This window comes from Thamnophis elegans, chromosome 16 (assembly GCF_009769535.1).
Source record: "Thamnophis elegans isolate rThaEle1 chromosome 16, rThaEle1.pri, whole genome shotgun sequence".
Taxonomy (NCBI): domain Eukaryota; kingdom Metazoa; phylum Chordata; class Lepidosauria; order Squamata; family Colubridae; genus Thamnophis; species Thamnophis elegans.
The window spans coordinates 5020321-5047480 of record NC_045556.1 but is presented as its reverse complement, the minus strand read 5'-3'; the positions used below and the strand labels follow the sequence as shown (position 1 = coordinate 5047480).

General features: G+C 49.8%; 2 protein-coding genes and 1 long non-coding RNA gene across 4 annotated transcripts in view; all 3 read right to left on the bottom strand.

Annotated features, from left to right (window-relative positions):
- ISLR2 (immunoglobulin superfamily containing leucine rich repeat 2) overlaps positions 1 to 3274 on the bottom strand; it is a 21212-nt gene extending 17938 nt beyond the window's left edge. The window contains exon 1 of the mRNA XM_032233111.1: positions 1123 to 3274. Within this exon, the coding sequence (XP_032089002.1) occupies positions 1123 to 3274 (2152 nt within the window). The remainder of the gene's footprint in view (positions 1 to 1122) is intronic.
- Positions 3275 to 10593: 7319 nt separating this feature from the next.
- Positions 10594 to 11383, bottom strand: LOC116519428. The gene is made up of 2 exons (XR_004256649.1): positions 11039 to 11383; positions 10594 to 10874 (listed from the first exon to the last, which is right to left on the bottom strand). It is a non-coding gene; the product is annotated as an uncharacterized LOC116519428 (long non-coding RNA).
- A 1043-nt stretch (positions 11384 to 12426) lies between these two features.
- LOC116519551 (protein PML-like) lies at positions 12427 to 26752 on the bottom strand. Of its 2 annotated transcripts, none has more exons than XM_032233473.1 (8): positions 26423 to 26752; positions 22926 to 23403; positions 20958 to 21541; positions 20502 to 20557; positions 19256 to 19357; positions 16957 to 17209; positions 14612 to 14676; positions 12427 to 12866 (listed from the first exon to the last, which is right to left on the bottom strand). In XM_032233473.1, the coding sequence occupies exons 2-7, from the start codon at positions 23399 to 23401 to the stop codon at positions 14621 to 14623; spliced, it is 1527 nt and encodes a 508-aa protein (XP_032089364.1). In that variant the 5' UTR covers positions 23402 to 23403; positions 26423 to 26752; the 3' UTR covers positions 12427 to 12866; positions 14612 to 14620. The 2 variants fall into 2 exon arrangements, with proteins under 2 accessions (XP_032089364.1, XP_032089362.1); XM_032233471.1 differs by having other exon boundaries at positions 26439 to 26752.
- Between the last annotated feature and the right edge of the window lie 408 nt (positions 26753 to 27160).

Here is a 27160-nt window from a genome sequence, read left to right as displayed (position 1 = left end):
TTCTTTTTTTCTTTCCTTCCCTCTTCTTTCGTTTCCTTCACCTCTTTCCTTTCCCCTTTCCTTTCCTTTCCTTTCCTTTTTCCCTTTCTCTTTTCCCCTTTTCCCCCCCCTTTCTATTCCCCTTTTTTCCTTTCCAGCCTTTAAATGCCACCCAAATACCAGCCAGGGCAGGAAAGTTTATCTAAGCAACTATTCTACTGATTAAACGTTTAGGAAACACGGATCTTCATGAGGGAAACGCTTCAGGTAGGGGCCCCGGGAGGGAAAATTCACGGCGGGGAGGATGGCGGGACTAAACGCGGCCTCTTCACTCGACTGAATGAGCTTCACCAGCGGTCCAAAAATGCACACAAATACACCGACACATTTCTACAGCACGGGCTCCAATTATTATTCACACGGTCAGAGGAAACCTGTTCCTTCGGTTGGACCTGCCTGGATCTGCTGCCGAGCAGCGACCCTGACCCGGGTTAACGTCTTCACGACCAACTGTCCAAGCCGGGATGGGTTGGGAAGGCGAGGCAGTTTGTCCAGGGCGGGTTGGCCTGCGAGAACAAAGGACGGGAGCTGTCCAGCAATCCCGACCTCCTGAAAACTAAACGGAGGCACGGTTTCCTGGGGACGCCAGTCTTTCAGGGACCCTCCTCTACCCACCCAAATCCGGGTTCTCCTTCATCCTTACCTTTCGACTTTGACCAAGAAATGGATTGAAGGAGAGTGACGGGGAAAGGAGGGGAGATGCGTGTCAACGAGAAGGGAGGGAAAGCCAACACTGACTCTTGGTGCGTGTACCATTCCGACTTCAAAACCGGGATGTCAATTTCTCCACCACTTAGTTTCACACACACAGAAACACCCCAGGACGGACCTCTTCAAATGTTGTCCGAATAGGTCAGCCCCCTCTAAGAAAGGGCCGGGGAGAGAGCCCACCCACCCCCCCAAAAAAACCCCGCCCCGCCCCACGCCCTACCCCAACCATAGCCAACTTAGGCTGAAATCCAAACACTCCGTCCTTGTTCCAAGCGGAGACCCTTCCCAATAAAACCATGGATCCGCGGGGGGGTCCGGCGAGACGCGAGCGCCTGCGAGTTTCGGGAGGGGAGCCGCCCGGGCCAGCTCAGCGAGGCGGGGTCTTGTAGTTGCCGTTGATCTCCTGGGAGATGGTCACGGCCTCAGCCCCGAGCGGGAGGCGGTCGCTGTACTCCGAGCCCCCTTCGAATTCCTCCTGGTTGGCTTTGGACTGGGATTCGGCCAGGGAGCCAGCCGCCAAGCTGGGGTCCCTGGCCAGCTGGCCCCCGCCCTCGCTGGCCCTCCCCTCTCCTTCTTCCTCTTCCTCCTCTTCCTCCTCCTCCTCTTCCAGCTCTCCGCGGCCCACTTCGCTGGGCTGGTAGTTCTTCTCCGACTCCAGGTAAGACGCCCGGGGGTCGAAGTCGGCCGCCATGTGCTTCTCCATCTGGTCGGAGGGGTTCTGCGCCCGCAGGATCAGGCGGTAGGTCTTGCCCTGGTACTTGGAGAGCAGGTGGCAGCAGGTGGCACCCAGCAGCGGGAGGGTGGCCAGAGCCAGCAGGAAGGCGCTGACCACTACGATGATGAGCAGGGAAGGCACCTCTTTCTTGGTGCTGAAAACCACCTGGACCTGGCAGTCCTCTCCCCCCGCGAAGCTCAGGCAGACCGAGTAGTTGGTGCCCGGGACGAGGCCTCGGAACCAGTAGGAGTTGAGGCCCTCCTCGATCTGCGACCACCGCACCAGCGCCGGCGGCGACCCCCGGCGGCTCTCCTGGCAGAGATAGAGCCGGCGCAGCTGGCCCTTCTTCTCCCGGCCGGAGAAAGGCGTGATCTGCACCTTGGCTTCGCGCTCCGACACATCCAGAGCGATGACGCCCAGCTCGAAACTCTGCGGCTTCAGCTCCGCGCTCTGGTTGAACGCGTGGTTGGAGACGTAGCGAGGCAGCTGGATCGGGCCTGCGCCTCCGCTGCTACCGCCCCCGCAGCGAGGCTCGAAGGCGGCCGGACGAGAGGGCGCGTCGGCCCCCGAGTCGGATTCGCTGGGATCGGTACCACCGCCGCCGCCGCCGTCGGGCGCCTCAGGATCGCGCGCAGTGTCTGGCTCCAGCGGCCAGAGGAGCTTGCGCTTCTCCTCCGGCTTCATGACGCTGTTCTTGGACGCCTTGCGCTCGCCGGGCGGCGCCTTGGCCTCGGTCTTGGGGCTGCCGACGGGGTCCTTGGGCGCGGCGTCCGCCAGAGCCACGCGGAGCGAGCTTTGGTTACTGCCCACCTCGTTGGCGGCCACGCAGGTGTAGGTGCCTTCCTCCTTCTTGCCCAGGTGAGGGAGCAGCAAGGTGCCGTTGGGGAAGGCGCGGAAGCTCTGCCTCTCCCCGGCGGCAGCCGGTGGCAGCGCGTTCAGCCCCTCGGCCTCGCTGCCCGCGATCTCCAGCGTCTGGCCCGAGGCTTGGATCCGCCAGGTGAGCTCGGGCCGGGGGAGCCCCTCGGCGTGGCAGTGCAAGGCTAGCCAGGAGCCGTAAGCCAGGCTCTGCAGGTCGGGCTGGGAGCTGAGACGCACGGCGGGCGCGGCGCAGCGCATGTAGGGGACGTTGAGCAGCGGCTGGCCCTTCCAAGCTTCGGGCGCGGCGCAGGTGATGGCCTCCCTCTCCGGGATGGAGATCAAGGTGTGCTCCGTCCAGTTCTTCAGCCACATCAGCGGGCAGGTGCAGTTGAAGGGGTTGTTGTAGATCTGCAGGTGAGAGAGGGAGGTCAGCGGGTCGAAGGTGCCCTCCGCCAGGCCGCTGAAGAAGTTATTGTTGATGCGCAAGGAGCGCAGATCGCTCAGGGAGCCGAAAGCCCCCGACGGCAGGTGGGCCATCCGGTTATTGTTCATCTTGAGCAGCTGCAGAGCGCTGAGGTTGCGCAGGTCGGCCCAGGGGAAGTCGGCGATCTGGTTGTGGCTCACGTCGAGGTTCTTCAGCTGTCCCAGCACCGCCAGCGTGCCCTCTTCCACTGCGCGGATCTGGTTATGGGCCAGCCAGAGCGAGGTGACTTGGGTGACTTCGGCGAAGGTGCCCCGGGCCAGCGCCGTGATCTTGTTGGCCGAGAGGCTCAGCGTGGTCACGTTGGAAGGCAGCCCCGACGGCACCGTCTGCAGGTCTTTGTAAGCGCAGTCGGCGAACTGTTGCGCGTATTTGTCCACGCAGGCGCAAGGCTCCGGGCAGCCGGCGATGGGCGCCCACCAGAAAGCCGAGGTCGCCAGCCAGGCGCGCAGCAAGAGCGCGGCCACCATCTTGAGTCTGCAGAAGGGGGGGGGGAGGAAGAGAGAGAGAAAGAGAGAGAGAGAGAGAGAGAGAGAGGCTGAGAGATGTCTGCGCCCCCCCCCCAAAAAAAATCCCCCAGCCCCTTCCAGGACCCCATAGACACTCCCCGCCTGCTCTCCTCCCAACCTGCCCCCGCCCGTGCCTTGAAACGTTTAGCAACACCCATCATCCCCAGACAACGGGATTAACGGAGCTGCACCCCAATATTCGATGCCAAGGAAGACGGAGACCTCCAACACTCTCGCGCTACCGCTCCCCTCATCCGCAGCCAGAAGCAGCGGCAGAACCGGAGCCCCACACCCAGCCTGCCCTGGCAAGCCACGCGTGTTTTCCCCGCGTATCCTTTGGGGCTTTTGAGGGCGCCCAGAGACCCGTCAACTAACCATCCGCGCCGGGTTCCTACGACCCGTGAGCTCGACACGTGTCGGGCTTGACGGCGTGCCGATGTATTCTGCCACCCGACATCGCCTTCCCCTTTCTCCTATCTCTCTCCTTTACGCCGCTGGAGTCTGCTGAGCCTTCTGCGTGTTAAGAGCGCTTCTTGCGCGGCGTTCGGGAGTTAGTCCGAATCCTAAGAACGGAACCTTCGCAGCTTCGGTCTCCGTTCCTTGGCGGAGAAAGACCTCCTCCGCCGTCTCCGCCTGTCTGTCCCGGGAGTTTCCCCCTCCCCCTTTGCCTTCCACTGCGCCGCCCGTCCTCTCCCGTTTGGCACGTGCTATCTGGTTTGCCAGCAGGGCTGCCCCTCCCCACCCCCTTAACCGTCCATCCACCCCCACCCTACCCCACCCCCTTCCAGGATCTGCCTGCCTCACTAAGCCACGGTTTAGTCAATAATAAACCACACCTTGGGCTATAAGATATAAAAATGCGGTTGGGCTGCGCTAATCCTGATCGAGTCGCAAACAACAGCCTTCGCTAGCTCGGCTCGACCTCTGCGCTCTCTCGGGACGCCAACTAACACACACACACACACATACCCCAAAAAATCAGCCCCCACGTGCCTGGGTCCTTCAGATCCAAAGACCTTTTCTAGCTTCCCACGGAAGACGAACAGCTGGCTTGAAGTCTGGTTCCCCCCCCCCCTCAACCAGATGCAACCATGGGTCGCATCCCGCCCAGGTAAACTGACACCTGCCCCACGGGAGAAGGGGATGCTCCTGGCACCTACAGGTTGCGCTTGGCTCCCAGCGCCCCAAACTCCCGGGACCCCGACTCTAGCCTCATGCAGACTCCTTACCCCTTTATCTGGGGCTCCGGCAGCGTTTCTTTCGGGGGGCGCGGGAGCCCTGCGGAACTCCAGGCATGGGGCTAGGATCGCGCGTGTGGCACCACTCCACTCGGGACGGGGGTCCTTCCTTCCTTCCTTCCTTCCTTCCTTCGGGATGGGAGCGGCTTTCCGAGCTTCGCCCCCTCCCCTCCCCTCTCCTCCCGATCGCCGCCCACCGCCCCTTGGCGAAAGCCTCACCTTCGCTCAGCGGAGCTGCAGCCCGAGCGCGTAAGCCAGGCGCCCGCAGACGCGCCCAGCCCTCTCCCCCGTTCCTTGAGTGGGTGTGGAAAGCGCAGCCCCCCTCCTCAGCGAAAGCCATGCAATATTTAGCATGTCGAGATCTCTCCAAGCCACCGGGGGTCTTTCCCTCCCCCTCCCCTCTGCCCAGCCCTCAAGCAAGGACGGAGCGGTATGGTTCGCATCCTCCTCTTCCTCCTTTACCTGGGCAGATGGGGCAGGAAAGGCATTTCCAACAGCCCGGGATCCTGAGACAGCTCGGAGGGGGAAACTAGACAATCGTCTGAACGGGTCCAGCTGCGGCCGTTCTTTCTTTCCCGCGGCTGCAGCTGTTTTCTTCCTTCTCGGTCTGGTTTTTCGAGCCTGAACTCACATCAGAATAAATGAGATTTCCACTTTCATTTTCCTGCCTTGGTAGCCCAAAGAGGGAACCCCTTAGTCGCTTAATTCTTCTTTTTTCTTTCTCTCTCTCCTTCTCACTCCCACCCTCTCCTTCTCTCTCTCTCTCTCTTTCTCTCTCCTCTCTTTCTCTTTCTTTCTTTCCCTCCCTCTCTCCTCCCTCTCTCTTCTCTCCTCTCTCTCTTTTTTCTCTCTCTCTCCTTCTCTCTCCATTTCTCTCTCTTTCCCTCTCTCTCTCTCTCTCTCTCACTCACACAGTTCAGTTCAGTTCAGTTTATTGTATTTGTATGCCGCCCTTTCCCACCCACCCACCCCCGAAGGGGGACTCAGGGCGGCTCACAACTCGAACCGGGGAAGGGGGATACAGACAAAAATTTAAAAAACAAACATAACAATATATAAATTTAAAACTCACAACAGTCATACCATTCGAGACGGGGGCAACAGCTCTTTAGCCCCAGGCCTGTCGGAACAGCCAGGTTTTGAGGGCTTTGCAGAAGGCCTGGAGGGTGGTGAGGGTTCGAATCTCCATGGGGAGTTCGTTCCAGAGGGTCGGAGCAGCCACAGAGAAGGCTCTCCTCCGGGTAGTCGCCAGTCGACACTGGCCGGCGGATGGAATTCGGAGGAGGCCTAATCTGTGGGATCTAATTGGTCTAGTGGAGGTAAGCCACACACACACACACACACCATTCTCTGAAATTAAAATAGGTGCAAGGGGATGGGGAGATAGGGTGGGGTTTAAATGTTTATTTCTCTCATGTTTTTAATTTAAAAAAAACTCTTGGTGGACATACCTGGTACTCTTTCCTCCTCTTATTTTCCACATTACAACAACCCTATGAGGTGAGTTGGGCTGAGAGAGATAGGAATTGGCTCAAATCACTCAGCTGTCTTTCATGCCTAAGGGAGGACTAGAATTCCCCGTCTCCTGGTGGTTGGTCCAAAGTCACCCAATCAGCTTTCATGCCAAAGGCAGGAGTAGAACTCACCGTCTCCTGGTGATTGGTCCAAAGTCACCCAATCAGCTTTCGTGCCTAAGGCAGAACTAGAACTCACTGTCTCCTGGCGATTGGCCCACAGTGCCTCTGTAGCAGACTGCAGGGATGCCAAAACAACATGAGAGCCGAGGTGGCGCAGTGGTTAAATGCAGCACTGCAGGCTACTTCAGCTGACTGCAGTTCAGCAGTTCGGCTGTTCAAATCTCACCGGCTCAAGGTTGACTCAGCCTTCCATCCTTCTGAGGTGGGTAAAATGAGGACCCGGATTGTTGTTGGGGCCAATATGCTGACTCTGTAAACCGCTTAGAGAGGGCTGAAAGCCCTAGGAAGCGGTATATAAGTCTAACTGCTATTGCTATGAACACAAAATGCTTCCCTTCTACCCTCCCAACCTGAAGAACTTAAAGATGGGTGCAGTTCAGCTCCCAGAATTCCCCAGCCACCTACCTATTCCTGCTTTTTATTATTTGTTCCCTTTGGAAATATCTGTTTTTAAAAAGAAGAAGAAGGATTAACTGTTAATCTGAGGAGGAGGAGGAGGAGGAGGAGGAAGAAGAAGAAGAAGAGGAAGAGGAAGAAGAAAAGGAGGAGGAGGAGGAAGAAGAAGAAGAAGAAATAGAAGAAGAAGAAGAAGAAGAAGAAGAAGAAGAAGAAGAAGAAGAAGAAGAGGAGGAAGAAGAAGAAGAAGAATCCTTTCGTTGACTTGAAGGGGAGAAGAAATTCACAACCTTTTAATTTTCTAGTTTCTCCCACTTCATGGTAACCCCAATAGTTTGCCAGGGTTTTTCAACCTTGGCGTACAACGCCACTCAAAAAAGTGACTTATGACCGTTATTCACACTTACGACCTTTGCAGCACCCCCCAGGGTCATGTGACCAAACTTCAGCCACTTAGCCACTGACTCAAATTTATGACCATGGCAATATCCCAAGGGGCTGATACGGTCAGCTTTTGTGACCTTCTAACAAGTAAAATCAATGGGAAAGCCAGATTCACTTTAACAACCCAGTTACTAATTAACTAGGTTACTAATTCACAGGGTTACTACCTTAAAGCTGCAGAGATTCATTTAACAATGGTGGCAAGAAAGGTCGTAAAATCGGACAAAATTCACTTGACAAATGTTTGACTTAGCAAGAAAAACTGGGCATCCTTGTGGCCGTAAGTGAAGGATTATTAAAAGGTAAAGGTTCCCCTCACACATATGTGCTTTCCAACTCTAGGGGGCGCTCCTCATCTCCGTTTCCAAGCCGAAGAGCCAGCGCTGTCCGAAGACGTCTCCATGGTCATGTGGCCAGCATGACTCAATGCCAAAGGCGCACGGAATGCTGTTCTCTTCCCACCAAAGGTGGTTCCTATTTTTCTACTTGCATTTTTTACATGCTTTTGAACTGCTAGGTTGGCAGAAGCTGGGACAAGTCACGGGAGCTCACTCCATTACGCGGCGCTAGGGACTCGAACCGCCAAACTGCCGACCTTTCTGATCGACAAGCTCAGCTATAGATGGTATAGATAGTATAGTAGATAGTATAGTATAGTATAGTATAGTATAGTATAGTATAGTATAGTATAGTATAGTATAGCATAGCATAGCATAGCATAGCATTATAGACAGTATCTGAATTATTGAAGGAGTAGCCTTTGCAAGAGCCCTCCTGTCCTTTCTTCTACGCAGAGTAAAGTTTTTGCAAATCTCCACCTCGGTGTGTGTGGTTTATTGGCCGTTACACACCAAATGCGGAAGCATTTTTTCCGGGACAATAATGACTTGCATAATGCTGACCTTCGTTGCTATGGACTCATCACAATATTTGAATAAAGGCTTTTGATTAGAAGCATAAGCCAGTTAGAAAAACTAACCGCTCCTTCCGAGCTAACTTCATGGAGAATTTATGCCGTTGAAATTAGGCAACATAAATTAATCCTAAATTCTGCCTCTCGGCTTTCATTACTTCAGGAAAAAGGGGGAGGGGGGGACGGAGCGAAATCAATTTTCATAAACGCGGTGGATTTCTGCGCTGCCAAAACCAGATTCTGCCACCGGCTTTTGCAGAGAACCGTTTAAATTAAGCGATGCATAATTAATCGCTGCAAATCGAGAGGGCTGAATATGATATCGTTTGGAATTGGGGGCGGGGGGATTTAGTTCAAACTGGCAATGCTATTTAACACCCCGAAAAGGTAAGTGTTATTTTAACAGGCAATTTAAAACACTCGCATGTTCTTCACTCAAATGGTAACTGGAGCAATTATGGCACCGAGGAGAAAAACCAATTAGTCTGCCCAGCCTCTGAATATTCTGCAAATATTGATAATAATGTTTGTTGTAAACGTAGGTTTTACACTTCCCAGCTGTGCTTTCGTATGCCAGGCATATTTCAATTGGGCCAACGCAGATACGCCTGTCAATATCTGGTCTGTTTTCTCGCGAAAGAAAGGCAAATGTGCTGATAATAGTGACTTACGACTGGTCCTCGGATCTACGTCGTATGCCCATGGTCACAAGAACAGAATCCGAGCACTTGTTCCTTAAAAAGGAAGAAGCAGAAAAAGGGCAAAAACCCCTTTATTTACACGGCTGCGAATTCCTTTCATTCACAGTCAGCCAGGCTTAGGAAACAGTCTTCCAAAGGAATGTTTATCCACACGAACCTTATCTCGTTTGGTGAGCTGCCAGATAACTATAGTTTCCAAACTCAGGGCAAGGCCACACTTGGCACAGAGTCTCTTACAGTCACAAACAGAACTTTCCACTCTTGAAATGACCAAAGAAACGAATTGTTTCCTGCAAAAGCCCCCTCCCCATTCGCTCCTCTTTTATGTCCTATGGGAGGGGCCAATCACCTCCAAGGTGTGGCTTTACTTCCAAGTCGACTCTGCTTTCTTAGTTGTTCTTGTCTTCTGGTAGCTCTGCCCATGTGCACACTGGGAACAGGCTCCAGCTGTTCCTCTGCCTCACTTCTGTCTAGCTCCCGGTCTCTGACACACCGCCCTCGTCTGAGCTTTCTTCAGCCCCCAGGACTGGCCCATGTTCCTCCTCAACCTCCTCGCCGGCCGCTGGTGGACCACAACAGCACCTGGGAACCAGCATGTATTTATTGATGAAGATTGCAGAGTTCTGGGGCCATGTGACCACCATTTGCGACCTCCCCAGTAAGAAGCAATCCCCATAGAGGATTTGCTTAACATCTGTGTGATTCACTTAATGACCTCAGGGCACTGATGTTACCTAGTTGAGCCGAGGTGGCGCAGTGGTTAGGGTGCAGTACTGCAGGCCACTTCAGCTGACTGTTATCTGCAGTTCGGCGGTTCAAATCTCACCGGCTCAAGGTTGACTCAGCCTTCCATCCTTCCAAGGTGGGTGAAATGAGGACCCAGACTGTGGGGGCAATACGCTGGCTCTGTAAACCGCTTAGAGAGGGCTGAAAGCCCTACGAAGCGGTATATAAGTCTAACTGCTATTGCTATTCGGTAATGAAACATCTGCAAGAAAACAGCCAAGTGCAGAGAGCACCCAGGTTTTTTTGATATTAAGATTATATTAAATTAACAGAGTTAGAAGGGACCTTGTAGGTCATCTAGTCTAACCCCCTGCCTAAGCAGAAGACCCTACACCATTTCGGACAAATGGCAGTCTGTTCTCTTCTTGAAAGCCTCCAGTGATGAAACTCCCACAACTTCTGAAGGCAACTTCTGTTCCATGGGTGGATTGTTCTCCCTGTCAGGAAATTTCTCCTTATTTCCAGGTTGAATCTCTCCTTGTTCAGTGTCCATCCATTCTTCCTTCTCTGGCCTTCGGGTGTCTTGGAAAATAGCTTGACCCCACCTCCTCTCTGTAGCAGCCCCTCAAATATTGGAAGTCTGATCTCATGTCTCCCCTGGTCCTTCTCTTCCCTAGACTAGCCATGCCCAGTTCCTGCAACTGTTCATCGTATGTTTGAGCCTCCAGTCCCCTCATCATCCTGGTTGCTCTTCTCTGCACTCTTTCTATAATTCCCACAGTCCTCCTCCTTCTCCTCTCTCTGCAAACCCCACTCCCTTCTAGCACTGATGATGTTACCTATTTGGGTAGTGAAAGTCTGCAAGAAAAGAGCCAAGCTCAAACACCAAGGACCCCACAATCCTCTTCCTCCTTCTCCCCTCCTCATCTCTGCAAACCCCACTCATTTCTAGCACTGATAATGTTACCTAGTTTGGCAATGAAACATCTGCAAGAAAGCAATCAAAAGAATTTCAACCCTGAGCTACAAATATTCTCCTTTATCAAAATTCTGCTCTTTGGAGGAACGAAAGCAAGGGAAATCTTCTTGTGCTAGAGTGCCATCTGCTGTTTCTTGTCTTTGCACCACACAAACAGAATGTAAGTAAACTTCACAAAACACAGGCTAGTCTTAATGGGCTTTATTTGGGTTTGACTTAGCATATTGGGGAAATTTAGCCGTGATGGTTTGTAAAAACCATTGATTTAACTTATTTATATCCCTTTGTTATTTTTACAAAAAAATCAAGGCAAGTACACACACACACATACACAACTGGCTCAGACCTTAATACACTGTGTGAAACCAGCCAATCTTGTTAATTCATTAATCCATGATTAAGCCAAAGCTAATTTACCCTGGCAGGCAAATCAAGTCCTAATTCCAATCAGAAGAACTTTGGGATTGCTTTAATTTAGCAATTTAGCAATTTAGCAATTTAATAAATTTATATGCCGCCCAATCCCGTAGGACTCTGGGCGGCTTACAGAAACAAAAGTAAAAGTTAAAATAAAGAAGAGATACAATTTTAAAAAAAACACACCAAACATTCCGTTTAAGTGGGGTTGGACCTTTAAAACACAGCACACTCATAAACTGATTCATTAAAATAGTTGCATCTTTCTTCAGGCTTATTACGGAGAGTAAATTACTCTATTGTGCTTCTTTTAATGAGCAGAGAGGTGACATCCTCTTCTACGTCATTTTCGCAGTGGGCACACACTATTTTTTACAATTTATTTTATTTTACTTATTGGTTAACGTCATTCGCTACCCTTCTTGCTGTCAGCATAACTCTAAGAATCAAGGTTCTTCAGTTTCTTTGGGGGTAATCCAGAGTATGTATGGCTGTGAAGGTTGGACCATAAGGAAGGCTGAGCACCAAAGAATGGAGGCCTTTGAACTCTGGTGCTGGAGAAGACTCCTGTGAGTCCCTTGGACTGCAAGGCGATCCAACCGGTCAGTCCTAGAGGAGATCAACCCTGACTGCTCTTTAGAAGGCCAGATCCTGAAGAGGAAACTCAAAGACTTTGGCCACATAAGGAGAAGGAAGGACTCCCTGGAGAAGAGCCTCATGCTGGGAACAATGGAGGGCAAAAGAAGGGAACGGCAGAGAAGGAGGGGGCTGGATGGAGTCACCCAAGCAGTCGGTGTGAGCTTCAATGGACTCCAGAGGATGGTAGAGAACAGGAAGGCTTGGAAGAACGTTGTCCATGGGGTCGCGATGGGTCGAACACGACTTCGCAACCAACAACAACAATCTAGAGTGTTTGGGAAACTGGCTCCTTTAACAACACAATGCCAAGGAGACAGAAGGGATTCAGGAATAATCAGTGAGAAACTGACCAGACATGGAAAGTGAGAGATTCAACCTAATATGAATTGATGATCTCCATCAGAGTTCATTGGATCTTTTTAAAAAGCCATCTGAATTTATACTTCTATTTTAGCCAGTAGGGATAAGGTTTGTGTTCTGTTTTCTAAACCAGATGAGGGAATAATATATAAGAAGCCCAAAGAAGCATCTTTTGTCCTTTAAAAAAAATATAACATACAAACTTTCGGTAATAATCAGAAAATCAGACAGGGCAAACCCACTGACTGAAGGCAGAAAGCTAATTACTTTGAATTCCTCCAGTTACTAAGCTATAAGGTAAAAAGGTAAAGCTTCCCCTGCTAGTCGTTCCCGACTCTAGGGGGCAGTGCTCATCTCCGTTTCAAAACCGAAGAGCCAGCGCTGTCCGAAGACGTCTCCATGGTCATGTGGCTGGCATGACTCAACGCCGAAGGCACATGGAAACACTGTTCCCTTCCCACCAAAGGTGGTTCCTATTTTTCTACTTGCATTTTTTACCTGCTTTCCAACTGCTAGGTTGACAGAAGCTGGGACAAGTCACGGGAGCTCACTCCGTTACGCGGCGCTGGGGATTCCAACCGCCGACCTTTCTGATCGACAAGCTCAGCGTCTTAGCTCCTGAGCCACCGCCTCCCTACTGAGCTATAAATCAGGCAAAATTAAAAAAAAAATAAAAACCTCACCCCAAGTCTATTTGGAAGGAACTCCTACCATAAAAAGCAGGTACCCACACCCCAGGAGCAGAAGAGAGAGATAAAATATCTGAATCACGGCTTGTGGATCAGGAAAAGATTAGCAATTCATGATTCAGGGCTTGTAATTATAAGCTGGGTAAAACTGTGCAGAAGGGAGGGGAAAAAGAGAGACTTTTCCATGACGTAAAAAGCCCTGGAGGGAAACCACGGTGCTTGGAGGCAGCTGTTCACTCTTTAGGGATGTGATTAGAAGCAGCGTAGGAGAAAAAGGCCAATGGTACATCCATCCGGTGGCTGCCAACTCAGGCCCGGCTTACTGGAAACCCGTCTGGAAAAAGCAGGGGATCACTAGGGGGAGGGGAAAAAAAAACACAGAAATCTCAACCTATTTTTCTGGATCACACCGACAGAGTACGCGGCTTAGCTTAGAAGAACACCTGACGGCCGTGAACAGGGGGGCCTTTTACCAGGTTCGCCTGGTACGTCAGTTGCGCCCCTTCCTGGATCGGGATGCTCTGTGCAGAGTCACTCATGCCCTCGTCCTTTCTCGCCTGGACTATTGTAACGCTCTCTACATGGGGCTGCCCTTGAAGAGCACCCGGAGGCTTCAACTGGCCCAGAATGCGGCTGCGCGGGTTATCATGGGGGCACCCAGGTGCTCCCATGTTACACCCCTTTTAGGCGGCCTGCACTGGTTGCCGGTTGTCTTCCGGGTGCGATTCAAGGTACTAATTATGACCTTTAAAGCGCTCCATGGCTTAGGCCCAGGATACCTGCGAGACCACCTACTGCCACCGGTAGCCTCCCACCTTCGTCCAGTGCGATCCCACAGAGTTGGCCTCCTCAGGGTGCCGTCGGCCAGGCAGTGCCGGCTAGCGACCCCCAGGGGGAGAGCCTTCTCTGTGGGAGCGCCTTCCCTCTGGAATGAGCTGCCCCCGGAGCTTCGTATAATCCCCGACCTCCGGTCCTTCCGACACGCCCTAAAAAATTGGCTTTTCCAGCAAGCCGGCCTGGCCTGAACAAAACAAAACAAATGATTGATTACTGTTAATTTTAATTTGAATTCTTTTTTTAAAAAAATGTCATTGTCAATTTTAATTGGGTTTGGGATATCCTATTTAATTTCTTTTTAACTTTTGTATTATGTGTTTCTTTTAATGTTGTACGCCGCCCTGAGTCCTTGGGAGAAGGGCGGCATATAAATCAAATAAACCTAAACCTAACCCCGACTTTCCCAATATCGTAACTACAACTCCCAAAATTCTAGGTGACTATAACTCCCAGAATCCCAAGTCTGGTTTCCCGACAACTGACAATTCAGGTCGACTGCATTTGAAACATGGAGCCTCTATTTGCCCAAGGCTAGCTGTTAAAGGTTCTCCTGATTTAAGAATACAATCCTAAATCCTAAGTTTATGGATCTGCTCCTCATAGGAACCAACGGATTCAATGAAATATGTGAATTATTGCAATAGGGGGCAGAGAGAGAGAGAGACCTCCCAGCGTTGGGTCAACGGAGATGATGGGAAATGGGAGTCCATCATTATCTAAAGTGGTATTTCTCAGCTTGGAAGAGGTGTGGACTTCGACTCCCAGAATTCCCCCGTCTGCATGGAATTCTGGAAGTTGAAGTCCACACCGTGTTCTCCAGTGAAGAGGCGGTATGGAGTTGAACACTGGCTCTCTTTCTCCTGAAGTGTCCCTGGCCAGGGAAGCATGGACCACGAGGGAAGCGTCAGGGTGAGAAGATAGTTTCACCCGAAGTGAAAAATACGGTATAGGGCAGGGGTCTCCAACCTTGGCAACTTTAAGACTTGCGGACTTCGACTCCCAGAGTTCCTCAGCCAGCTTTGTTGAAGTCAAGTTGAGTTGAGTTCAGCTTTGTTGAAGTCAAGTTGAGTTGAGTTCAGCTTTGTTGAAGTCAAGTTGAGTTGAAGTCCGCAAGTCTTAAAGTTGCCAAGGTTGGAGACCCCTGGTACATGGGTCTTCAGCACGGCCAGTGGTTGGACTAGAAGACGCCCAAGCCCCCTCCCAACAATGCTGACGATGATGATAAAGCACTATCCACCTCACAGGTCCTGTACGATACGAACCTTCTCTTCTCACACAGTGTCTTCTTCGCTTTCCTCGGAGCTGCTGATCACAATGCTGGCCGCCTCTGCAGAAAAACACAAGTGTGAATGCCACATGAGGGACCGAGACGCCCTTATTCAGCCCCTTGGGAGGCAGGGAGACTTGGGAGCTGGGTCAGAACAGGCTGCAAGTTGAGAGATTACCTACATCCGTGATAGTGAACCTAATGGCACTCGTACCACAGGTGACACGCAGAGCCATATCTGCCGGCATTTATTTTAAAAAAAAGCTTCTTCGTTTTGTTAAGTTGTCTAGAACAATAATAAAGCAGTCTTTCAAAAAACTAAGTCTAATAATTCGAACATTCTATAAGGATTTATAGTTATTGACTTGCCTCCTTGCAGCAAACAGCCTATTTCAGTTTAGCCTGATTAGCACAAGGGGACACAAAAATCTGCTTCTGCCACCCAGCAATTTGCCTCCTTGCAGCAAACAGCAAGTATCGCTTTCAGTTTAAGCGCCTCCCGATCATCAGCTGTTTCAGGCTGCAGAGCCGAGGTGGCGCAGTGGTTAAATGCAGCACTGCAGGCTACTTCAGCTGACTGCAGTTCTGCAGTTCGGCTGTTCAAATCTCACCGGCTCAGGGTTGACTCAACCTTCCATCCTTCCGAGGTGGGTAAAATGAGGACCCAGATTGTTGTTGGGGGCAATATGCTGACTCTGTAAACCGCTTAGAGAGGGCTGAAAGCCCTAGGAAGCGGTATATAAGTCTAACTGCTATTGCTATTGATTGCTTTAGCCCCCATGATGGTGAACCTATTGTCTGGGCACATGAGGCATTGCCCTGTCAGCTGGCCAGTGTGCATGCGCGCGCTGGCCAGCTGACTTCAGCCTTCTTTTGAGGCCGTTTTTCGGCCTCCGTAGGCTTTTTTGAAGCCTCCAGAACGCAAAAAAAACGGCCCTATGGACACACCGTAAGTTCGAGGACAGACGTCCAGTTTGGCCAGAGAGCTGTTTTTCACCCTCTGGAGCCTTCAGGGAAGCCTCTTGAAGGTCCCTGAAGGCTCCGGAGGGCGAAAAACGGACCTACAGGGAGCTGGTGACTTTCAGGTTGCACATAAGTCCGTTTTTCACCTTCCGGAGGCTTCAGGGAAGCTCCTGAGGCTTCTGGAAGGCATCCAGGGGGAGTGCTGTTTTCGCCCTCCCCAGGCTCCTAGAAAGCCTCTGGAGCCTGGGGAGGGTGAAAAAAACCATGGCAAAAGCGGGGGCGGTCACGCGCACAGCATTATGGGTGTGGCACACCGGCGCATGACACCCCCCCCAGTGCTCCCCCCGCTTTTGGCACGGGAGCCAAATAAGGTTCGCCATCACTGCTATAGCCTATTACAGCCTCCACAAGCCCCATTTTCCTCGTTTGCTGCAAGGAGGTAAACTTCTAGGGGCCAGTGGGCAGGTGGGGTTACATTCAGTGTATGGGGGGAGGGGGAGAAAGGTGCGCCTTATACTCTGAAAAATATGGTATGTGTAAAAAAAGAACCCTTGATTAAAACGGTTTGCCGCCATCACCCTATATAATAAAATGTTGGTCCTCGTGGTTTTGGATTCCCATCTGGGCTGCCTCCCAAGGGACACCCGTTTGTCTGCCTTGAGTTGTTTCCGTGACCCGACAAAAGGGCGAACAACAAAACCACGCCTGACTAAACTGGGTTGCTAAAACCGCGACGTCATCAACGCGCCGACAACAGCGCATCAACAGAAGGGCGATTTACAACAGCGCGTCGGCAGAAGGGCGATTTAAGTTAAGGTAAGGGTTAGGTTTAGGGTTAGGTTTAGGGTTAGGTTTAGCGTTACATTTAGGGTTAGGGTTAGGGTTAGCGTTACGTTTAGGGTTAGATTTAGGTTTAGGGTTAGCGTTATGTTTAGGGTTAGGTTTAGGGTTAGGTTTAGGTTTAGGGTTAGGTTTAGGGTTAGCGTTACATTTAGGATTAGGTTTAGGGTTAGCGTTAGCGTTACGTTTAGGTTAGGTTTAGGGTTAGGGTTAGGTTTAGTTTTACAGCGCGCTTCTGTCGCCACGCTGTTGTCGGCGCGATTCAGCGCTCATTCATCGGAGAGCTTTAGAACACGCGGTTTTGTCCCCGCGGTTTTGTCGGGCGCGGTTTTGTCGTTCGCCCTTTTGTCAGTGAACCGTTGTTTCAGATGTCAAAGCAACTGAGCCGAGATGCCCCAATGAGAAGGTCTTCTACAGAAAGCCCCCCCCCCCTCCACTTTGAAGGGTGCCCTTTCATTCTCTCCCCTGGAGAAAGTCTTCTTGTTGTGCAACTTGTGTTTGTTTACCAAAAAAAAACCTACCTGCTTCTCCTCCTACCTGATTCACAAATCTCAGGAGGGGAATCTTCTCCAATCACCAACAGCTTGGCAGGTCCTCTATGCTGATGTTCTGGGGTCGATTCGCGGAACGGAGGCCGCCGAGACTCAAGGACGTTCTCCTGCTCTTGCTGGTCGGAGACCTCAGAATCGTCGCACCCATGTTCTTCCAACTTCATCATCTTGGGAGAAGCCTGGGTGGACTTGTTCACCTGGATTATCGATCGCTTGGCGGGCGGGCTCATCGACGTGGCCTACAATCCAGAATTGGAGAGTTTGCTAAGCGTTTGATCGAGCCCGTTCTACGTTTTTGTCAGCAAGAGAAACATCCTCTGACCCAGCCTTCCCCCCAAAAGCACAACGCAGATTCCTGGTCCCGACAAAACCCCTTTTATTCAACGGATGTGAATTCCTCTCATTCAGACTCAGCCAAGGCCTGGCAAACAGTCTTTCAAAGGAGTATTTAAGACCACAGACCTTATCTAGCTTGGAAAGCTGCCATGTAAATATTTCCCAAACACAGTGCTGTGCAAGGAAAGGCCACGCCCAGAGTCTCTGAGATTGGAGGCAATTGAAGATATTGTTTATGTAGTAAGAAAAAATAATTATAAAGATGAAAAAATAATGGAAGAGAATAATTTGGCAGAAAGTGGAAACAAGACTATGAGGTAAAATGGACTATGTAAATGAGAGGAGGAAGAAGAAAAGGCAACTCTTTTGTTTCTATAATAATTAGAATTTGTATTTTTTTAAAACCTTGAATTGAAAAAAAAGCACTGTAAACCAAGGGTAGTCAACCTTTTTATACCTACCGCCCACTTTTGTATCTCTATTAGTAGTAAAATTTTCTAACTGCCCACCAGTTAGCAATAGCAATAGCAGTTAGACTTATATACCGCTTCATAGGGCTTTCAGCCCTCTCTAAGCGGTTTACAGAGTCAGCAACTTGCCCCCACAGTCTGGGTCCTCATTTCACCCACCTCGGAAGGATGGAAGGCTGAGTCAACCTTGAGCCGGTGAGATTTGAACCGCTGAACTGCAGATAACAGTCAGCTGAAGTGGCCTGCAGTACTGCACCCTAACCACTGCGCCACCTCGGCTCTTGTTCCACAGTAATGTTCCACAGTTCCACAGTAATGGTGATTTATAAAGTAGGGAAGTAACTTTACTTTATAAAATTTATAAAGCAGAGCTGTAAACTATTGATAGGAAGGGTTAGTATCTAAGTGCTATTGCTAAGTGGGAAGGAAGGAAGGAAGGAAGGAAGGAAGGAAGGAAGGAAGGAAGGAAGGAAGGAAGGAGGGAGGGAAGGGCCTTGGTGGCACAGTGGTTAAAATACAGTATTGCAGGCAAACTCTGCCGACTGCCATCAGTTCGATCCTGACCAGCTCAAGGTTGACTCAGCCTTTCATCCTTCCAAGGTCAGTAAAATGAGGACCCAGATTGTTGGGGGGCAAGAGGCTGACTCTGTAAACCGCTTAGAGAGGGCTGGAAAAGCACTGTGAAGCGGGATATAAGTCTAAGTACTATTGATAGGATGGAAGGGAGGAAGGGAGGGAGGAAGGAAGGAGAGAAGGACTGTGGTGGTGCAGTAGTTACACAAGGACGTAAATGAGGACCCAGATGGCTGGGAGCAAGAGGCTGACTCTGTAAACCATTTAAAGAGGGCTGTGAAGCAGCGTTTTATAAGTCTTAAGTACTATTGCACTTTTCCTTCCTTCCTTTTCTTTCCTTCCTCCCTCCCTCCCTCCCAATGGTTAGAACACAGCACTGCAAGCTAACTCTGCCCACAGTGAAGTTCGATCCTGATCGGCTCAAGGTTGACTCAGCCTTCCATCCTTCCGAGGTGGGTAAAACGAGGACTCAGATTGTTGGGGGCAGGAGGCTGACTCGTAACCTCTTAGAGAGGGTTGTAAAGCACTGGGAAGTGGTTTATAAATCTTAAGTTCTATTGCTACATTATGGATGGGAAAGAAATAAAACTGAATAAATTAACATTATTGCAGTCAAACCTACTGAGTGTTTTTTGGGGAGTGGGAAATGAGCAAGAAACCTTTTTTTAGGATCAAATACATGTTAGCTTAACTTAGAAGCAAAACCAAAAAGAAGTAATTTCAGAGTAGAACTGTTTCCACGCCTGCTTCAAGGAAAATTTGATGGTTTTTACTGACTTTTTCCTCCGTTGTGATAATACTGGAATCCCCCTCCCCCCCCCCAAAAAAAACCCTGAAATTGACCAGCAGAGAAATCTGAACAGGTAAAATAACAAAACAGTTATCTGCAGAAAACCAAAAACTTACAAAGCCCTGTAATGTTTTGGCAACGCTGACGGTGTACGTGGCTCTCTTTTGTTTCATCCCTGGAGATTTGGAGATTTCAGGTTTCTCATTGTGCTGGCTTTCCTGTAGCCAACGGTAACGAAAAACAAGAGATTAAAACAAGCCTTAACGCGGACAGAGATGGAGAGGAGGAACCTGATCTGCGTGATCTTCCCGATAAAAAGATATTTGAGAAATGCTACACGGGAAATCCTCGACTTACAACCTGAGCCTAGAATTACTGTCGTTATCTGTGCCAGTCACTAAGGGGGGGGGGTCAGCATGGGACCAACCTGATTTTATGACCTTTTTTTTCAACAATTAGCAGGGGGTTGAGACTAGATGACCTGCAAGGACCCTTCCAGCTCTGCTCTGCTCTATTCTCTTATTCTGTTCTATTCTAATTTTCTTTTCTCTTATTCTCTTCTATTCTCTATTCCATTCCATTCTATTTTCTGTTCCGTTTCCAGCAAAAAATCATTGTAAATCTTAAAAGGTCCCAAGATTGAGAAACACTGATCCAAAAGAAATGGGATTGGCCTTCAAAAAGACGACATGTGGGCCAAAATCTCAGCATACTTGAAGGACCATTCAGATGAGAAATACAAGTTGGAATGGAGAAGATGGATTGACTATATTCGAAACAAATATCGGACTAAGAAATTTCAGTTAGCTTATGAATGAATGAACAAGGAATGTTACAATTTACTTAAAGTTAGCTTTACAAAAGGGGAGTTAAAGTATAAGTGAAGGCACGATGCTAAAGTTAGTTAGTTTATTTTAGTGTGTGATTGTTAAATGTTTATACCCTGTATTTTGCTCTGGGAAGTTGGGGGGAGGGAGGGTTGGAGGGGGGTAGGGTTGGGGTGGAGGGAGGGAAGGGGAAATAGTTGTAAAATTTATTAAAACTCTTTAATTAAAAAAAGGCGACATGTTCATACTCATTTCTGAACCTGCAATTCCAAATGGATGCCAAAAGATGGCATCTTCTTACTGGCCAACTTTGAGAATTGTTTCACCTTTGTTAAAAAAAAAACCATTTTTGATCAACTGCGAGTCCATCAGTGATTTTACCTGATCAACCTTCTTCCCATTTCCAGAAGGGACCCTTTACAGGACAAGGGAAGAAATAGCGCCCTGTGATCCAGGACCCAGGCCCAGCACCCAATGGGCTTCACCATCTTTGATTCAAGGGTCCACTATCCACATCCATCCAAATCAAGCTTACCGAATTGACCATGGGACTGGGAGATCCAGGCGTGGGAACAGTGCACCCAAAAGCATCTGCAAGCAGAACAGAGAATTAAGGGTAGATTGAGGTGAGCAAAGCTTGGGTGGAAGCCATCTGCCTAAGGTTCCACCTCAATTCTTCATCTGAAAGAGAGAGCAGGTGTTCAGCACCAATTCCTAAACAACTTTAGATCAATCTGTAGCATCCAAAGCTTCTCCACTCATCATCTTGTGGACTTCAATTCTGGGAATGGAAGTCCACAGATCTTAAAAGTTGCCAAGGTTGGACCCCCTCCCCCCTTGCTTTAAAACTCTGGGCCCAGTTGGGTTCCGCATCAAAAACGGCATCGATACAGATATGGACTTTCACGTTCTTCCACCTCTTGCTTAAGACACCATTGCCCCATCTGAGAAGGAAGAACCACAAACACCTCCATTTTTGAAAGCTTCTCACCTTCTCCTTTGACTCTCTTAAGCAGAGTTTGGAGGTCCCTTCGGATCTCGTCGAAGTTCTCCACTTGGCTCGGAAAGCTGGAAACGGGCAGCTTCACTTTCTTGAGTCTCTCCAGGGACTCCTTGATGAAGGGGTGCATGTCCATCATTTCTTGGTCAGAGGCAAAGAGGCCCATCTTCTCCACCAGCTGCTCCCCGGCTTCTATTCGCTTGAGGATCTGTTCCGTGGACTCCAGCTTCTTGCTGGCTTCTTCTCGCTCCTGGCACAATTGGCGGTCCACTTTGTTCAAAAGCTCCTCCCCCTTCTGCTGGATCCACTGGATCATGTCCCCAACCTTCTTCTGGATAAGCCCATGGGTCTCATTCCGCACCATATCCAGCTTCTTCAGCCGCTCGTGGACATTGTTGTGGGTACTCTCGTAACTCACCTTCTTCTCCCCGATCTCCTCCTTCAGCCTGTTCAGTTCCTCCTTCCGGTTCTCAATTTCCGTGCGGATGTCACTGTAAAGCTTGGCGTTGTAATGTTCTCCATCGAGCAGGGCACAAGAGCAACAGAGTGCTTTGCGGCAGCCACGGCAATAGATGCTGTCAAGCACAAGCAGACCAGTTGTTAAAAGAAGATATCTGACTCCCTTCTGGCCTTTCCCGGATTAAAAGGGCTGCGTTTCCTATTTGTTTTCAACTTATAACTGTGTAGAAGTTGACCAGGTTGAGCCCAAGGGAGGGAGGGGTGAAGCAGGTCAGTAGTCTCATTGCACCCACAAGAGATCCAAGTCCAGCCCACCTTGAATTCCACTGACTTCTTATCTCCCGCTAATTTCCCCTCGACTGTTAGTAGTTCAAATTCTCCTAGAGAGCTTACGCTTGTGATAAACCTTGATATTCATTTGAACAGCCTGGGCACCTGATTTCCTGTGCTGGACTGATGGGCCTCCCCAAAACTACCGTATTATTTGGAGTATAAGACGCACCTTTTTCCTGCCCTAAAAGAGGGTAAAAATTTCTCCCCTAAAAGAGGGTGAATTTTTGGAAATACACTGAATGTAGCCCCACTCACCCACCGGCCCCAACCCTTTGGCCTCTGCCTCCCAGCAATTTACCTCTTTGCAGCAAACGGAGGCTTCAATAAGCTATAGCAATCCCTGCAACCCGTAACAGCTGATGGTCGGGAGAAACTGAAAGTGAAACTTGCCGTTTGCTCCAGGAGGCAAATTGCTGAGAGGCAGATTTTTTTTTTTTCTTGTGCTAATCAGGCTGTTTGCTGCAAGGAGGTAAGTCAACAACTACAAATGCCTATAGAATGTTCAAATTATTAGACTAATTTTTAAGGGGCTGCTTTATTATTATTCTAGACAACTTAACACAATGAAGAAGCTTTTTAAAATAAATGCTTGCTCTGAAGAGGCCCCGTGCTATTGTTTTAAAAGGTGCTATTCTTTTAAATATCAGAGAATAACTATACTTCCAGAAAGCACATCAATGTTAACAGCATCTGTACAAGTATAGTATGAAATATAACACTACAGCGTATATTAGCAATAGCAGTTAGACTTATATACCGCTTCCTAGGGCTTTCAGCCCTCTCTAAGCGGTTTACAGAGTCAGCATATCGCCCCCAACAACAATCCGGGTCCTCATTTCACCCACCTCGGAAGGATGGAAGGCTGAGTCAACCTTGAGCCGGTGAGATTAGAACCGCCGAACTGCAGACAACAGTCAACTGGAGTGGCCTGCAGTACTGCACCCTAACCACTGCGCCACCTCGGCTATTGCCCGTACTGTTTGCTGCAAGGAAGCAAATTGCTGGGAGGCAGAGGTAGATATTTTTCCCTCGTTTTCCTCCCCAGAAGCTAGGTGCGTCTTATACCTCATGGCGTCTTATACTCCGAAAAATACGGTATGTTTTCTTGCAGACATTTCATTACCCAGCTAAGTAACATCACCAGTGCCAGTCCCTGCAGATCCTTACCTTATGACTTGATTGTTGTGGTTGGGCTCGGGACAAAAGAGGGTACAAGACTTCTTCACCCCTTCCAGAAAGCCGTGGGCCGTCTCTTTCTTCAGGTCGTTGAGCCGTTGGGTCTCGTGGCTTTTCTGCTTCATGAACCACTGGTGGGATTCGTAACACTTCGGGCACAGGAATTCCTCGCACTCCTCGCACCAAAACTCCGCCGCTTCTTTGCAGAGATTGCAAAGCAGCTCTTGATTGCTGACGATCTTCTGGTAGGTGTTCAGCTTGGCCTGAAGTTTGGAGAAAAGCAAGTTATCCTGAAGGGGAAATCTGTCCGAGGCCTGGGCGGAGCTGCCACATACCGGGCACTGCCCGATGGGCTTATTTTCCTCAAGGCATTCGAGGCAGAGGGTGTGCAGGCAGTCTAGGAGTTTGGGGTTCTTAGCTTCTCTCTTGCATCTCTCGCACAACAGGAACTGGAAGTCTCCCTCCATCGCTGGAGAAAAAGAACAGAAGACAAGTGTCATCCCTGCAAGCCATCTTTTCTTGTTGGACTTCAGGCCTGCCACACTTTCTACTGTGGGGAAATGGGAGGTAGGGGATTATATGGAGTTGGGTGACATGTAGCCATAACAACATTCTTCTTAGAAAGCCAAGGTCATCTTTGTCTCTGTACCTGGCCGGATGTGGCTGGGAGGAATCTGTCTTCGTGGCAGTGGGAGATTGGACCATGTGATGGACTTGTGGGTGTTGGGGGGTGGGCAGGATCTTGAACTTTCAACTGGGTGGGGAGACCTGGAAGCTTTCAGATTCGGGTTTTCCCAGAGGTGCCAACATGACACATCTCTAATAAATTGGAACTTTGAGGAAACACAAGCCTTCGGGCATCCCAGGGGAATGCTGGGAGTTTTAATTTAATATATCTGGAAGGCATATTATTAAAGGCAATCATCACCTTTATTGGGAAAGGTGATGATTAATGCTATCCTTTTTATAGAAAGAAGGTGAATCAGGCTGGTCCAGATTTTTTCCCCCTAAGAAAAGTTATTTCCCCACTATCTGGGAACAATGCGCCCTGCATGTGTGCCACACACAGGCCCACACTTGTTTTAGAAAGGTATGCGGAACAGGAAGCTATTAAAATCAAAAGCAAAGGGGGAAAAAGGTAAAATTTATTTCATGACTGTAACAATTCCTTTTTGAGTACAGGCAGTCCTTGATTTACAACAGTTCCTATAGTGTTATGACGGCCCTGAGAAAAGTGACTTGCCCTCGTTTTTCACACTTACCAGCCACGGTGGCACAGTGGTTAAGAGCAGTACTTTCTGCTGACTGCCGGCTGCCTGCAATTTGGCAGTTCGAATCTCTTCAGGCTCAAGGTTGACTCAACCCTCCGTCCTTGCGAGGGAGGAGGGGAATGAGGACCCAGATTGTTGGGGGAAAGAGTCTGACTCTGTAAACCACTTAGAGAGGGCTGTAAAGCACTGTGAAGTGGTATATCAGTCTTAGGTGCTTTTGGTATCTTCCTTCCTTCCTTCCCTCCCTCCTTCTTTCCTTCCTTCCTTCCTTCCTTCCTTCCTTCCTTCCTTGGTGTTTCTAACAGTGGTTAGAATGCAGCATTGCAGGCTGATTCTGACCACTGCCAGCAGTTTGATCCTGACTGGCTCAAGGTTAACTCAATCTTCCATCCTTCCGAGGTTGGTAAAATGAGGATTGTTGAGGGAAAGAGGCTGACTCTGTAAACTGCTTAGAGAGGGCTGTAAAAGCACTATGAAGTGTTATATAAGTCTAAACGCTATTGCTATCTTCCTTCCTTCCTTCCTTCCTTCCTTCCTTAGCAATAGCAATAGCAGTTAGACTTATATACCGCTTCATAGTGCTTTCAGCCCTCTCTAAGCGGTTTACAGAGTCAGCATATTGCCCGCACAGTCTGGGTCCTCATTTCACCCACCTCAGAAGGATGGAAGGCTGAGTCAACCTTGAGCTGAACTGCAGATAACAGTCAGCTGAAGTGGCCTGCAGTACTGCACCCTAACCACTGCGCCACCTCGGCTCTTTCCTTCCCAGTGGTGAGAATGCATTATTGCAGGCAAACTCTGTCCAGAGCCTGGAGTTTGACCCTGACTGGCTCAAGGTTGACTCATATAGGGTGGCATTGTAAAACTCAGCCTTCCATCCTTCCGAGGTCGGTAAAATGAAGACCCAGATTGTTGGGGGCAACATGCTGACTCTGTAAACCGCTTAGAGAGGGCCGGAAAGCACTACCGGAAAATATATAAATCTAAGTGCTATTGCTAAGTGGGAAGTAAGTAAGTAGGTAGGTAGGTAGGTAGGTAGGTAGGTAGGTAGGTAGGTAGGTAGGTAGGGAAGGAAGGAAGGAAGGAAGGAAGGAAGGAAGGAAGGAAGGAAGGAAGGAAGGAAGGAAGGAAGGAGAGATGAAAAATAGAGAGCAAAAATGATCATAAAGGTTAGAATGCAGTATTGCAGGTAAACTCTGCCCACAGCCTGAAGTTCGATCCTGACCAGCTCAAGGTTGACTCAGCCTTCTATCCTTCTAAGATGGGTAAAATGAGAACCCAGATTGTTGTGGCAAGAGGCTGATATTGTAAATTGCCCAGAGTGTATGGTAAAGCATGATGAAGTGGTATATAAGTCTACGTGCTATTCCTTCCTTCCTTCCCAGTGGTTAAGAATGCAGTGTTGCAGGCTAACTCTGCCCACAGTAAGGAGTTCGAGCCTCACCAGGCTCAAGGTTGATTCAGCCTCCCATCCTTCCGAGTTGGGTAAAGTGAGGACCCAGATTATTGAGGTCTATCCGCTGACTCTGTAAACCGCTTAGAGAGGGCTGTGAAGCAGTATAAAACAGTGTATAAGTCTAAGTACTATTGCTAGCGCTGCCACAACCCTTACAGCCGCCCCGTGATCACGTGGTCTAAATTCAGATGTTTCACCACTGGTTCATACTTCCGACTGTTGCTGTGTATACGGGGTCCCCTTTTGCGACCTCCTGGTGAAACCTGATCCATTTAACAACGAGGGTGACTAACTCATCCACTGCAGTGATTCTTAACAACCCTGGCAAGAAAGGCGGCAAAACCAGGCCAAACAAAACTCGCTTGGACAAACGTCTCGCTTAACAACGGACAGGTTGGGCTCTGTTGTGGTCTTAGGTCGAGGACTACCTGTACAGTGGGGGGAGGAAATCCCCCCCCAAAGTATCAACCCAACCTTTTTAGTCCCCGCCATAGCCTAGTCCCACCACTGGGGGGAATCTAATAAACCCGAGACTCAATACGAATCCCCGCCCTTACTGGAGTCGCCCCAAACCCAACTTGGGTCTCTTCAGCACGTCGGAACGAGGTCGACGCGGGGAAGAAACCCTGGCTCGATAGCCCGGAGCCGCTTCCCAGTTCCAGAAGGCTGGGCAAACTGGTCCCCTCCCCCCAATGCGGAGAACAAGACCCCCCGCCTTCCGTCCCTCCCTCCCTCCGAGTCCCCCGGAGGAGAAAACGCACCCCAGACTCAACGCACCCAATGCGTCCCTGGATACCGGAGGCAGGAGGGAACAAAGCGGGCTCGGCTGGGTAGGTGGCGACGTCTGCCTTCCCCTCCTTGGAAGCGCGGAGAGGCCGCAGCTGCAGCCGCTGGACAAAAGAGGGTGGGAAATCTCGCTGCTCCGGTTCTTCTCCGGGCGGCAGGCGGAGAACTGAAAGTTTCGTTTTCTCCCCGCCAGCAGGAGAGTCGAAAGCCAACAGGAAGGGGCGGCCTTGGTTTGCAAGGGGGAGGAGAGTCAGCTAGCATATCCAGGGCGGGGGGGGGGGTGGAGAGAAAGGGGCAGAGAGAGAGGAGAGGGGGAGAGAAAAAAGAAAGAGAGAGGGAGGGAGAGAGAGGGGCAGAGAGAAATAAGAGAGAGAGAGAGAGAAACGGGGGGAGAGAAATAAGAAAGGGAAAGGGGGGAGAGAGAAAGAAAGAGAAAGGCAGAGAGAAAGATTAGAGGGGGAGAGAGAAAAGGGCAGAGAAATAAGAGAGAGAGAGAGAGAAAAGGGCAGATAGATAAATAAGACAGCGAGAAAGGGGCAGAGAAATAAGAGAAAAATGAGAGAGAGAGAAAGGGGCAGAGAGAAAAATAAGAGAGAAATAAGAGAGGGGGCAGAGAGAGAAATAAGAGAGAGAGAGAGAGAAAGGCAGTGGGAAAGATGAGAGAGAGAGAAAGAGAGAGGGGGCAGAGAGAGAGAGAGAGAGAGAGATAAGAG

Excerpts from the sequence above, each read along its gene's own strand:
- LOC116519551 (XM_032233473.1), bottom strand. The coding sequence starts at position 23,401 with ATGGAGGGAGACTTCCAGTTCCTGTTGTGCGAGAGATGCAAGAGAGAA. Across the intron at positions 21,542-22,925 it reads CACAACAATCAAGTCATAAG|CATCTATTGCCGTGGCTGCC; the intron begins GTAAGGATCTGC and ends TGTGCTTGACAG. Across the intron at positions 19,358-20,501 it reads CCAGTCCCATGGTCAATTCG|GAAAGCCAGCACAATGAGAA; the intron begins GTAAGCTTGATT and ends CGTTGGCTACAG.